General features: G+C 52.3%; 1 protein-coding gene across 2 annotated transcripts in view; it reads right to left on the minus strand.

Moving 5' to 3' along the window:
- Positions 1-14,657, minus strand: part of LOC144785720 (RIB43A-like with coiled-coils protein 2) — a 94,868-nt gene that overhangs the window by 20,345 nt on the left and 59,866 nt on the right. For both annotated transcript variants that reach the window (XM_078664506.1, XM_078664505.1), the window contains exon 7: positions 9,898-10,125. In XM_078664506.1, the coding sequence (XP_078520632.1) occupies positions 9,898-10,125 (228 nt within the window). The remainder of the gene's footprint in view (positions 1-9,897; positions 10,126-14,657) is intronic.

Consider the following 14,657-nt stretch of genomic DNA (forward strand, 5'->3'; position numbering starts at 1 on the left):
TGAGCGGCTCGCGAGGTAGCAGGGTGCCAGACAGCAGCTAAGAGGATGGGAGTAACCAGCAGCTTTGATCAGCTGGCAGGAGTGTGTTGGACTGACTTCAAATGCTCCTACAAGGAGGCCCTTACCGATAACCGCCAACAACCCGTTGACAAACAGCTCTATCTGAAAGTCTCTTCCACTCCAGTCATCCAACGCCGCAAACAGAGCCGGCACAGTACCCAGACCTGGATGTGCCCCACCTATCTGAAGCTCAGCCCCACAGCAACAGCATTATTGCTATTTGCCAAGAACAACAAGCAAACGCTAGTCAAACCTGATTCAACACCATCAACCTAGATGGATCGCAATCCCAGCTTTCACCCAATGCCAGGTCACTTGGATTGCCACTGGACACCTAGCTCACCCTAGAAAACTAAGATGGCCTGGTACCTGCATTCTCTACCAAAGAAAGTGAAACCATTCCTACAGAAAGCAACTTGAGAACTGCCCTTCGCGCCTTTTCCATCATGGTGGATTTACCCAGGATGTTGCATGTCCTTGCAGAGACTCGAACCCGGTTCCCCAGAGTGGAGGTCGACCGCCTTAGCCTTTAAGCCACATCCTCTCCCCATGTTAAGAAGACCGTTTGCAGCTCTTCCATTCACCATTCATGGTAAGAAGCCTGCTTGTTCCTCCTCTGTTCGCTATTCATGTCTAGGAGTCTTTTCTTAAGCGCTTCGTCTGGGCAATTCAATGTATCAATAATTGCAAATATGATAGTGTGTGTGAATACATTCATTTATCACCATAAAAAAAGAAGAAGAAATTGGAAATAGTCCACATCAATTTGAATTCAACACATAATGGGGCCTCATTCATAATTCATTCATTACTCCCATTCATCCATAAGGGCCAACACAGGTTAGTTCTCACTAACCGTAACGGCAGAAGTCACGGCCATTACAAAGGCAGGAAATGTGCTGACGAGTGGCCTTAAGAATAGGTTCAAATGGGGACACATTTACTCTGACAAAACGACATTCAATTCTCAGGGATAGAAATGTCTCCTTAAGGGAAGATGAACCTTCCCGGTGCCTTCTACAACGTCTTTAAAACAAAGGATTTGAAAAAAAAAAGAGGATTGTGAAGATTTTTTCTACATGCTGCAAAGACTGTTAAATGTGCCTTTAGTGAAGAAAACTGCAGTCCAGACCAGGCCAAATCAAGGCAGTATGGAAGGACCGCTTCTTACTGATACCTGATTGGATCGATGTTCTTCTCAATGTAACCGATTCAAAACCTCTTTCCTGTAAAGGATTAGGACGCTCTCGTGGAAGAACGTCTAATTTCTCCCAGGATGTTCATGCAGTCTTCCAAACTGCAAGGCTCTGAAGCCAGGCTGTCAAGTTCAAAGATGCAATTTTGACTGGTTGGAAATGGCCCCTGAACTTGAATATGAGATCCGGCCTGCATGGCTTCTTCTCGAGGAGCTGTTCCGCTCCGTGCAGAAGGTCGATGTACCATGACTGTTGTGGCCACTCCGGAGCAATGAGGATCACCCTCTGTGGCCACTCCGGAGCAATGAGGATCACCCTCTGTGGCCACTCCGGAGCAATGAGGGTCACCCTCGTCTTGTCTTTCACCAGCTTGATGAGCGCTGATGGGATCAGAGGAAATGCACGCGCAAACATCTTTAACCGACGGATCACTGGGCCATTCCCCAGAGTCCCTGGTTAGAAGATCCTGGATGCATCATTGGGGCATTTCTTGTCTTTGTTTGCGAATAAATCCCATCCACAAACGATGCATGTATAGCACCCAATCATGATTCCCTTGGATTGTCCTGCTGAATCATCTTCTGTATTCTGGACACCAGGCAGGTGAACGTCTGCGATGCACAAGTTCCTTGCGGACTGCCACGTCCCACGTTTGTGGCCTCTAGAGATAGATCTCTAGATCTTATGCTCCCTGCTTGTTGGTGAGTTGCTTTATTGATGTATTCTCAACACACAGGGAAGACACTCTGAAGTTTAGTACTAAGACCTGAGGGCTAGATAGACTGCCCTCAGCCCTAGAAGGTTGACGTGGTGAGTTGTCCCTTGTATTCTACCACGCTCCTTGGACCGACTGACCATCCACGTGGGCGTCCAACCCAACAAAGAGGCATCAGTCACAATGGTCTGAGATGGAGTCTTTGGTTGGAAGGGGAAACCTTTAAGGAGACTGGTTGATTGGCACATCAAGTTAGGAAGTAACTGCAGTCCTTGTGAAGGGTAACTTGTCCTCCCAACTGCGCTTGTCCTCCAGGCACTGGTCAATGTTCTCATTTGCTGACGGGTATATACAATTAAAAAAAAGATGCAGGACACCATTGAGCCCAGAAGGGAAGGCATCTGACAGGCTTTGGGGTGTTTCATTCTTAAACGTTTCTGACATTTCAGACAGATAGAACATCATCTCTCCTCTTAAGGATACACTTTTGCTCATAACATGTCCGACTGCTCCCAGGTAATAGATGCATCGCGCCAACGTTGCTGTGAAGTAATTGAGTCTGATCCTCAGCCGCTGAAGTACGTTAAGTGCTATATTGTTGTTACGTTCGTCCTGGGCTTCATTAGATGATGAGATCTTTATGAACCAGTCCTCTAGGCAGGGACAGATGAACATTGCTACCTTTCCGAGATGGGCTGTAACCGCCTCCATGACTTTGAAAAGTCTGTGATGCTGACTTCCGGCCAAAAGCAGGACTTTCTACTGATAATGAACATTTCCTACCAGAAATCGCAGAAATATGTGATGCGTCTGTGTGATGAGGATGTGAAAGTATGCGTCTTGGAGATGAATGGCTCACACCTTTGATGGAGCTCGGGATAACTCTGAAGAAGGGCCAACGCATCTCCTGCTGTATGAATGTACTTGCAGCCCTAAGATCTAGGATAGGGCGCAATTCCATCCTCACTCCTTTCTTTCAAACAAGAAAGCAACAGGTGTAAAACCCCTGTCACTTCTGGGATGCAGGGACCAGTTCACTGAATCTTTGGCTAGGAGGATGGCGACTTCCACATGAAGCAACTCTTGATGGTGTTGAGATGTTTTCTTGGGAGGAATGGATGGAGGTGCAGATTGGAACCACAGATTACAGTCATTCTGCACAGAGGGAAGAAAGGAGTCACTGGGTGGGTTGCCTGCAGCAGCTGGTTTCTCTGTCCACCTTTTTCTTTTGTTGAAAAAAGCATCCCTGGTGTTGTGATTGCGGCTTGGACTGCTGAGTCCGCTGAGAGCCTTGCACCCTCTGTAGTTGGTCGCTCATGTCATTGGCGTTGTGATTGCGGCTTGGACTGCTGAGTCCGCTAAAAGCCTTGCAGCCTCCGTAGTTGGTCGTCATGTCATTGGTGTTGTGATTGCGGCTCATACTGCGGAGTCCGCTGAGAGCCTTGCACCCTCTGTAGTTGGTCGTCATGTCATTGGCCTTGTGATTGCGGGTCAAACTGCGGAGTACGCTGAGAGCCTTGCACCCTCTGTAGTTGGTCACTCATGTCATTGGCGTTGTGATTGCGGGTCAAACTGCGGAGTCCGCTGAGAGCCTTGCAGCCTGTGTAGTTGGTCGTCATGTCATTGGCCTTGTGATTGCTGGTCATACTGCTGAGTCCGCTGAGAGCCTTGCGCCCTCTGTAGTTGGCAGGTCATGTCATTGGTGTTGTGATTGCTGGTCATACTGCTGAGTCCACTGAGGGCCTTGCACCCTCTGTAGTTGGTCGCTCATGTCATTGGCGTTGTGTTTGCTGGTCATACTGCTGAGTCCGCTGAGAGCCTTGCAGCCTCTGTAGTTGGTCGCTCATGTCATTGGCGTTGTGATTGCGGCTCATACTGCTGAGTCCACTGAGGGCCTTGCACCCTCTGTAGTTGGTCGCTCATGTCATTGGTGTTGTGATTGCGGCTCATACTGCTGAGTCCGCTGAGAGCCTTGCACCCTCTGTAGTTGGTCGCTCATGTCATTGGCGTTGTGATTGCGGCTCATACTGCTGAGTCCACTGAGGGCCTTGCACCCTCTGTAGTTGGTCGCTCATGTCATTGGTGTTGTGATTGCTGGTCGTACTGCTGTGTCCACTGAGGGCCTCGTACCCTCTGTAGTTGGTCACTCATGTCATTGGCGTTGTGATTGCGGGTCATACTGCTGAGTCCGCTGAGAGCCTTTCACCCTCTGTTGTTGGTCGCTCAAGTCATTGGCGTTGTGATTGCGGGTCATACTGCTGAGTCCGCTGAGCGCCGAGCGCCCTCTGTAGTTGGTAGGTCATGTCATTGGCGTTGTGATTGCTGGTCATACTGCTGAGTCCGCTGAGAGCCTTGCGCCCTCTGTAGTTGGCCGCTCATGTCATTGGCGTTGTGATTGCGGGTCATACTGCTGAGTCCGCTGAGGGCCTCGCGCCCTCTGTAGTTGGTCAGTCATTGGTGTTGTGATTGCGGGTCAAACTGCTGAGTCCGCTGAGAGCCTTTCACCCTCTGTTGTTGGTCGCTCAAGTCATTGGCGTTGTGATTGCGGGTCATACTGCTGAGTCCGCTGAGAGCCTTTCACCCTCTGTTGTTGGTCGCTCAAGTCATTGGCGTTGTGATTGCGGGTCATACTGCTGAGTCCGCTGAGCGCCTTGCGCCCTCTGTAGTTGGTAGGTCATGTCATTGGCGTTGTGATTGCTGGTCATACTGCTGAGTCCGCTGAGGGCCTTGCACCCTCTGTAGTTGGTCGTCATGTCATTGGCCTTGTGATTGCTGGTCATACTGCTGAGTCCGCTGAGAGCCTTGCACCCTCTGTAGTTGGTTGTCATGTCATTAGCCTTGTGATTGCTGGTCATACTGCTGAGTCCGCTGAGAGCCTTGCGCCCTCTGTAGTTGGTAGGTCATGTCATTGGCGTTGTGATTGCTGGTCATACTGCTGAGTCCGCTGAGAGCCTTGCACCCTCTGTAGTTGGTCGTCTTGTCATTGGCGTTGTGATTGCTGGTCATACTGCAGAGTCCGCTGAGAGCCTTGCGCTCTCTGTAGTTGATCATCATGTCATTGGTATGATTGCTGGTCATACTGCTGAGTCCGCTGAGAGCCTTGCGCCCTCTGTAGTTAGTAGCTCATGTCAGTGGCGTTGTGATTGCGGCTCATACTGCTGAGTCCACTGAGGGCCTTGCACCCTCTGTAGTTGGTCGCTCATGTCATTGGCGTTGTGATTGCGGCTCATACTGCTGAGTCCACTGAGGGCCTTGCACCCTCTGTAGTTGGTCGCTCATGTCATTGGCGTTGTGATTGCTGGTCATACTTCTGAGTCCACTGAGGGCCTTGCACCCTCTGTAATTGGCAGGTCATGTCATTGGCCTTGTGATTGCTGGTCATACTGCTGAGTCCGCTGAGAGCCTTGCACCCTCTGTAGTTGGTCGTCATGTCATTGGCCTTGTGATTGCTGGTCATACTGCTGAGTCCGCTGAGGGCCTTGCACCCTCTGTAGTTGGTCGGTCGTGTCATTGGTGTTGTGATTGCTGGTCATACTGCTGAGTCCGCTGAGAACCTTGCAGCCTCTGTAGTTGGTCGTCATGTCATTGGCGTTGTGATTGCTGGTCATACTTCTGAGTCCACTGAGGGCCTTGCACCCTCTGTAATTGGCAGGTCATGTCATTGGCCTTGTGATTGCTGGTCATACTGCTGAGTCCGCTGAGAGCCTTGCACCCTCTGTAGTTGGTCGTCATGTCATTGGCCTTGTGATTGCTGGTCATACTGCTGAGTCCGCTGAGGGCCTTGCACCCTCTGTAGTTGGTCGGTCGTGTCATTGGTGTTGTGATTGCTGGTCATACTGCTGAGTCCGCTGAGAACCTTGCAGCCTCTGTAGTTGGTCGTCATGTCATTGGTGTTGTGATTGCGGGTCATACTGCTGAGTCCGCTGAGAGCCTTGCGCCCTCTGTAGTTGGTCGCTCATGTCATTGGCGTTGTGATTGCTGGTCATACTGCTGAGTGTACTGAGAGCCTTGCACCTTCTGTAGTTGGTCGGTCATGTCATTGGCGTTGGGATTGCTGGTCATACTGCTCAGGCCGCTGAGAGCCTTGCACCCTCTGTAGTTGGTCAGTCGTGTCATTGGTGTTGTGATTGCTGGTCGTACTGCTGAGTCCGCTGAGGGCCTTGCAGCTTCTGTAGTTGGTCGCTCATGTCATTGGCGTTGTGATTGCTGGTCATACTGCTGAGCCTTGCACCCTCTGTAGTTGGTCATCATGTCATTGGCGTTGTGATTGCGGGTCGTACTGCTGAGTCCGCTGAGCGCCTTGCGCCCTCTGTAGTTGGTCGCTCATGTCATTGGTGTTGTGATTGCTGGTCATACTGCTGAGCCTTGCACCCTCTGTAGTTGGCAGGTCATGTCATTAGGCCTATACTGATGTTTCTTGTACTCTTTACGGCTTTCAAGGCCCACAGCTTTCAGTGTCTCTAGCTCTGACTTCTTACATAGCATCTTGTTGCCCACATGTGCCCCAAACAAAGTGGTTCAGGAATAGTGAAGCTTTAGGATTCTCAGCTGGAATTCAGGGTTCAGGCAGCGAAGGGCCAGACCATGACAACAACCATGCGCAGCTAAGTCACTGAATCAGCAGCAGCGCTTATGTTCTGATGGGAGACCACCACCCCTTCTTGTAGTACGTCATTCAATCCCGTTTGTCTTCTTGGTCTAGTTTTTACTGGAAATGCCGAAGAGTGCCCCATACCGAAATATCACGCTGACCAAGTGAAGTCGTGGCACTTGCTATGTTCATCACAGTTGCTGATGCACCACATAACTTTCTGATAACCGCATCTATCTTACTTTCGTTTTCAGAAGGCACCTTTGATGATGGTGAGAAAGGATGGTACCTCCTTTCAGAAGCCACTATGAGTGTCAGTTGGTGGGTCACATCACGAGGTTCCTGTTCCAGCAGCTTATATTTGCACTGCAGCAGATATAGCTGATGGCAGGGGTTAGAAATAACTCCATCGCCAGTTCAAGATGATCTGGAACGAATCACTGCCCTGGGTGCAAACAGGAGGGAGTGCTCTAGGCATGAACAGGAGGGAGAGCACTGGACCTGCATGGGAGGCAGCGCTCTAGGCATGAACAGCAGGGAGTGACCTGGATACAAATGAAAGGGAGACTGCTCATTCTATGAACATGAGGGAATGCTCAGAATCAGACGAGAGAAGGTGCTAAGAGCAAGAATGGGGAGGCGTCCATAACAAAAATGGGGAGGGGGGGAAAGGTCTTAGGACACAAATGAGAGGGAGAGCTCAAGAATGGGAGGGTGGGATCAGAACTCAGAGGGATGGATGAAAGGAGGAAGTAAACGTTCCACGTGTAAAGGAGACCAAAGGTAGGATCAGTCTGGGGGGGGGGGGGGGAATGCTTACAACATAAAGAATATGCGGGAACACAGTGAGTGCTCAGTGCCTGAAGCCGAGGATAGGAAGGATTGGCTCCCACAGGGAAGAGAGCGCTCAGAAATGACAAGAGAAACAGTGTTCAGGGCATAAAAGGGAGGGAAGGATTGAAACCTCGAGTGAAGCACATTGAAGGGGAGGACATGCTTGAAACGCAAAGGAGAACTACTCTGAACAAGAAGAGGAGTGAGGGAGCGCTCTGAACAAGAGGAGGAGCTCAGAAACCAGACAGGAAGGATGTGCTGAGGGCACCTGAGGGAGGGAGACTCGAAAGGTTTGAGACAAATGGATCATGTGTTTATCCTGAGGTGAGCAGGTTGAGCTTTGCCCCCCGTTGTAAGAGGTTCTGCCATAGTTGGTGGATTTGATGTTGTCTCTGTTCACAGAAACGCATCTTTTGCTCAGGGATGAGGGTTCTTTGCTCATGAGCCTGGGACAGTAATGGTGGGTCCTGGCTTTGGCCCGGGGTTACCCATCTTGTGTTGTGGATGTGTTACTCATGGACATGAAGTCCTTGCTCATAAATACTCTGAGAGCTGGAAGCACGCAGAGATCAACGCCCTTTTGAAAAAACCCTCAGCGGACCCTAAAGACCTCAAGAACTTCCGCCCCATCTCTCTTTTTCCCTTCCCGGCTAAAGTCATCGAGAAGACCGTCAATAAACAGCTGACTGCATTCCTCGAGACAAACAACTCGCTCGACCCATCCCAATCCGGATTTCGAGCCAACCACAGCACCGAGACAGCCCTCATCGCAGCCACCGACGACATCAGGACCCTGATGGACAACGGGGAAACAACCGCCCTCATCCTTCTGGACCTCTCGGCCGCCTTTGATACCGTCTGCCACCGCACCCTAATAACCCGCCTCTACAACACTGGGTTCCAAGGAAAGGCGCTGGACTGGATCACCTCGTTCCTCTCCAACAGAACCCAGAGAGTCCGCCTCCCGCCGTTCCGCTCCACGGCCACCAAGATCATCTGCGCGTAACACCAAGGCTCCTCGCTCAGCCCCACCCTCTTCAATATCTACATGAGCCCCCTCGCCGCCATCGCACGCAAACACTACCTCAACATCATCTCCTACGCCGACGACACCCAGCTGATACTCTCCCTCACCAAAGACCCAGCCACCGCCAAAACCAACCTCCAGGAAGGAATGAAGGATGTCGCAGAATGGATGAAGCTCAGTTGGCTGAAACTGAACTCAGACAAAATGGAGGTCCTCATCCTTGGACGATCCCCATCCACCTGGGACGACTCCTGGTGGCCCACAGTGCTGGGCACCGCACCGACACCAACGAACCACAAACGCAATCTGCGATTCATCCTGGACTCCTCGCTCACAATGACCAGACAAGTCAACGGCATCTCATCCTCCTGCTTCAACACCCTGCGCATGCTCCGAAAGATCTTCCGGTGGATCCCCACAGAAACCAGGAAGACGGTCACCCAGGCCCTCGTCACCAGCCTACTGGACTACGGAAACGCCCTCTACGCAGGAACCACAGCCAACCTTCAGAAACGACTTCAACGCATACAGAACGTCTACGCACGACTCATCCTCAACATCCCTCGCCACAGCCATATATCGGCCCACCTGAAAAACCTGCACTGGCTCCCCGTCAGCAATAGGATCACGTTCAGGCGCCTCACCCACGCACACAAAGCGCTCCACAACATGGGCCCCGAATACCTAAAGAACCGCCTCTCGTTCTACTCTCCTACCCGCCAGCTCCGCTCCGCCAGCCTCGCCCTTGCAACCGTCCCACGGATCCGCAGAGCCACCACCGGAGGAAGATCGTTATCCTACCTGGCCGCCAAGACATAGAACTCCCTCCCCGCACACCTACAACTGACCCAGGACCATCTCACCTTCAGGAAACACCTCAAGTCCTGGCTATTCGAGCAGTAGCCCCCCCCCCCCCCTCTCCCTTCAGCACCTTGAGACCCTCGCGGGTGAGTAGCTCGCTCTATAAATGTATTGATTGATTGATTGATAAATATGGGGCCTTTGCGAAGCGCTGTCGGTTCAGTGCTATAGGCTACGGGGCTCTTTGTAGGGATCCGGCTCCCTGGAGTGGGTTTGTTGCTCGTGGAACTGGCTCCTTGTAGTACATTGCTTATATATTATATTGTGGTTATTATTGGTATTTATCTATATCTCTTAATTGAGTTTAAGCTTTTGAATGTGTTTATGTTCTATGTTGCATTTGAGAGTTGTAATGGAATGTAGTGTGTTCCAGAGTGAGTCGGTTTACATCTTACTACTGGCTCTATCAGACGTGTTTTTCTTATGGAATAAATCTACTTTCTTCAATCTATTTTGCATTATTATTTTCAAGATACTACGCTCCATCCTCTCAGGTGTTGGGATTGGGTCATGGAGAGTTGTTGTCCACGGCCCAGTGCCATCGCTAGGGGCGTGGGGTCTTTCTAAGGAGGGTTTGTATGCCTGCTGTGGGGCCTGGGCTTCGAGCTTGTACCTGTTTTTCCTGTCGCTGCAGCTCCTGGCCGTGCCTGATCACCTCCAGCTGCTGCGGGCTCATGCCTTTCCAACGGTCGGGCACTACGCGATCCGGGCCAAAGCCGCTGGCTGCCTGGGCAGGGTTCTCCGTCAAGATGTCCCCGGTCAAGTGGTTGTAAATCTCAGCGAAGTTGTCATCTTCCTCCTGCTGCCTCTGCAGCCGCTGGCGCTCTGCTGCCTCTGCAGCCTGCGGAGAAAATACAGCATTAGACAGAAGGCAGGATTGACTCTGAGACTCCGTTACCTAAGTCTGACCTGAAAGATGCTCCCATGGATTACTCTTAGGGGCCCTGATCTCACATGGCAAAACCTCTATCTTCAGGAATCCTCAAGACGTGAGGGGCCACTGCTCAGTCTCGGGGCTCTGAATGACGTATCTCAAGTCGTGAGGGGCCACTGCTCAGTCTTGGGGCTCTGAATGACATATCTGAAGACGTGAGGGGCCACTGCTCAGTCCTGAGGCTCTGAATGACGTATCTCAAGACGTGAGGGGCCACTGCTCAGTCTTGGGGCTCTGAATGACGTATCTCAAGACGTGAGGGGCCACTGCTCAGTCTTGGGGCTCTGAATGACGTATCTCAAGTCGTGAGGGGCCACTGCTCAGTCTTGGGGCTCTGAATGACGTATCTCAAGACGTGAGGGGCCACTGCTCAGTCTTGGGGCTCTGAATGACGTATCTCAAGACGTGAGGGGCCACTGCTCAGTCTTGGGGCTCTGAATGACGTATCTCAAGAAGTGAGGGGACACTGCTCAGTCTTGGGGGCTCTGTATGGCGTATCTCAAGACGTGAGGGGCCACTGCTCAGTCTTGGGGCTCTGAATGACGTATCTCAAGACGTGAGGGGCCACTGCTCAGTCTCGGGGCTCTGAATGACGTATCTCAAGTCGTGAGGGGCCACTGCTCAGTCTTGGGGCTCTGAATGACATATCTGAAGACGTGAGGGGCCACTGCTCAGTCCTGAGGCTCTGAATGACGTATCTCAAGACGTGAGGGGCCACTGCTCAGTCTTGGGGCTCTGAATGACGTATCTCAAGACGTGAGGGGCCACTGCTCAGTCTTGGGGCTCTGAATGACGTATCTCAAGAAGTGAGAGGGCACTGCTCAGTCTTGGGGCTCTGAATGACGTATCTCAAGACGTGAGGGGCCACTGCTCAGTCTTGGGGGCTCTGTATGGCGTATCTCAAGACGTGAGGGGCCACTGCTCAGTCTTGGGGCTCTGAATGACGTATCTCAAGACGTGAGGGGCCACTGCTCAGTCTTGGGGCTCTGAATGACGTATCTCAAGAAGTGAGAGGGCACTGCTCAGTCTTGGGGCTCTGAATGACGTATCTCAAGACGTGAGGGGACACTGCTCAGTCTTGGAGGCTCAGAATGACGTATCTCAAGACGTGAGGGGCCACTGCTCAGTCTTGGAGGCTCAGAATGACGTATCTCAAGACTTGAGGGGACACTGCTCAGTCTTGGAGGCTCTGAATGACGTATCTCAAGACGTGAGGGGCCACTGCTCAGTCTTGGAGGCTTTGAATGACATATCTCAATGCATGAGGGGACACTGCTCAGTCTTGGGGCTGTGAATGACGTATCTGAAGACGTGAGGGGCCACTGCTCAGTCTTGGAGCTCTGAATGACGTATCTGAAGACGTGAGGGGACACTGCTCAGTCTTGGGGCTGTGAATGACGTATCTGAAGACGTGAGGGGGCACTGCTCAGTCTTGGGGCTCTGAATGACGTATCTGAAGACGTGAGGGGACACTGCTCAGTCTGGAGGCTCTGAATGACGTATCTGAAGACGTGAGGGGGCACTGCTCAGTCTTGGGGCTCTGAATGACGTATCTGAAGACGTGAGGGGACACTGCTCAGTCTGGAGGCTCTGAATGACGTATCTCAAGACGTGAGGGGCACTGCTCAGTCTTGGGGCTCTGAATGACGTATCTCAAGATGTGAGGGGACACTGCTCAGTCCTGGGGGCTCTGAATGACATATCTCAAGACGTGAGGGGCCACTGCTCAGTCTTGGAGGCTCAGAATGACGTATCTGAAGATGTGAGGGGACACTGCTCAGTCTGGAGGCTCTGAATGACGTATCTCAAGACGTGAGGGGCCACTGCTCAGTCTGGAGGCTCTGAATGACGTATCTCAAGACGTGAGGGGCCACTGCTCAGTCTTGGGGCTCTGAATGACGTATCTCAAGACGTGAGGGGCCACTGCTCAGTCTTGGAGGCTCTGAATGACGTATCTCAAGACGTGAGGGGCCACTGCTCAGTCTTGGGGCTCTGAATGACGTATCTCAAGACGTGAGGGGCCACTGCTCAGTCTTGGGGCTCTGAATGACGTATCTCAAGATGTGAGGGGACACTGCTCAGTCTTGGAGGCTGTGAATGACGTATCTCAAGACGTGAGGGGCCACTGCTCAGTCTGGAGGCTCTGAATGACGTATCTCAAGACGTGAGGGGCCACTGCTCAGTCTTGGGGCTCTGAATGACGTATCTCAAGACGTGAGGGGCCACTGCTCAGTCTTGGGGCTCTGAATGACGTATCTCAAGACGTGAGGGGCCACTGCTCAGTCTTGGGGCTCTGAATGACGTATCTCAAGACGTGAGGGGCCACTGCTCAGTCTTGGAGGCTCTGAATGACGTATCTCAAGACGTGAGGGGCCACTGCTCAGTCTTGGAGGCTCTGAATGAAGTATCTCAAGACGTGAGGGGCCACTGCTCAGTCTTGGAGGCTCAGAATGACGTATCTCAAGACGTGAGGGGCCACTGCTCAGTCTGGAGGCTCTGAATGACGTATCTCAAGACGTGAGGGGCCACTGCTCAGTCTTGGGGCTCTGAATGACGTATCTCAAGACGTGAGGGGCCACTGCTCAGTCTTGGGGCTCTGAATGACGTATCTCAAGACGTGAGGGGCCACTGCTCAGTCTTGGGGCTCTGAATGACGTATCTCAAGACGTGAGGGGCCACTGCTCAGTCTTGGAGGCTCTGAATGACGTATCTCAAGACGTGAGGGGCCACTGCTCAGTCTTGGAGGCTCTGAATGACGTATCTCAAGACGTGAGGGGCCACTGCTCAGTCTTGGAGGCTTTGAATGACATATCTCAATGCATGAGGGGCCACTGCTCAGTCTTGGGGCTGTGAATGACGTATCTGAAGACGTGAGGGGCTACTGCTCAGTCTTGGAGCTCTGAATGACGTATCTCAAGACGTGAGGGGCCACTGCTCAGTCTTGGGGGCTCTGAATGACGTATCTCAAGACGTGAGGGGACACTGCTCAGTCTTGGGGCTGTGAATGACGTATCTGAAGACGTGAGGGGGCACTGCTCAGTCTTGGGGCTCTGAATGACGTATCTGAAGACGTGAGGGGACACTGCTCAGTCTGGAGGCTCTGAATGACATATCTCAAGACGTGAGAGGGCACTGCTCAGTCCTGGGGGCTCTGAATGACATATCTCAAGACGTGAGGGGACACTGCCTAGTCTTGGAGGCTCTGAATGACATATCTCAAGACGTGAGGGGCCACTGCTCAGTCTTGAGGCTTTGAATGACGTATCTGAAGACGTGAGGGGCCACTGCTCAGTCTTGGGGCTCTGAATGACGTATCTCAAGACGTGAGGGGCCACTGCTCAGTCTTGGGGGCTTGGAATGACGTATCTCAAGACGTGAGGGGCCACTGCTCAGTCTTGAGGCTTGGAATGACGCATCTCAAGACGTGAGGGGACACTGCTCAGTCTTGGGGCTCTGAATGACGTATCTCAAGACGTGAGGGGCCACTGCTCAGTCTTGGGGGCTTGGAATGACGTATCTCAAGACGTGAGGGGCCACTGCTCAGTCTTGGAGGCTGTGAATGACGTATCTCAAGACGTGAGGGGACACTGCTCAGTCTTGGGGGCTCTGAATGACGTATCTCAAGACGTGAGGGGCACCTGCTCAGTCTTGGGGCTCTGAATGACGTATCTCAAGACGTGAGGGGCCACTGCTCAGTCTTGGAGGCTTTGAATGACGTATCTCAAGACGTGAGGGGCCACTGCTCAGCCTTGGGGCTCTGAATGACGTATCTCAAGACGTGAGGGGACACCGCTCAGTCTTGGAGGCTGTGAATGACGCATCTCAAGACGTGAGGGGCCACTGCTCAGTCTTGGGGCTCTGAATGACGTATCTCAAGACGTGAGGGGCCACTGCTCAGTCTTGGGGGCTCTGAAAGACGTATCTCAAGACGTGAGGGGACACTGCTCAGTCTTGGGGGCTCTGAAAGACGTATCTCAAGACGTGAGGGGCCACTGCTCAGTCTTGGGGGCTCTGAATGACGTATCTCAAGACGTGAGGGGCCACTGCTCTCTCTTGGGGGCTCTGAATGACGTATCTCAAGACGTGAGGGGCCACTGCTCAGTCTTGGGGCTCTGAATGATGTATCTCAAGACGTGAGGGGACACTGCTCAGTCTTGGGGCTCTGAATGACGTATCTCAAGACGTGAGGGGCCACTGCTCAGTCTTGGAGGCTTGGAATGACGTATCTCAAGACGTGAGGGGCCACTGCTCACTCCTGGGGGCTCTGAATGACGTATCTCAAGACGTGAGGGGCCACTGCTCAGTCTCGGGGCTCTGAATGATGTATCTCAAGACATGAGGGGACACTGCTCAGTCTTGGGGCTCTGAATGACGTATCTCAAGACATGAGGGGACACTGCTCAGTCTTGGGGCTCTGAATGACGTATCTCAAGACGCGG

The sequence above is a fragment of the Lissotriton helveticus genome, chromosome 10 (assembly GCF_964261635.1).
Source record: "Lissotriton helveticus chromosome 10, aLisHel1.1, whole genome shotgun sequence".
In the NCBI taxonomy this organism is placed as follows: Eukaryota; Metazoa; Chordata; class Amphibia; order Caudata; family Salamandridae; genus Lissotriton; species Lissotriton helveticus.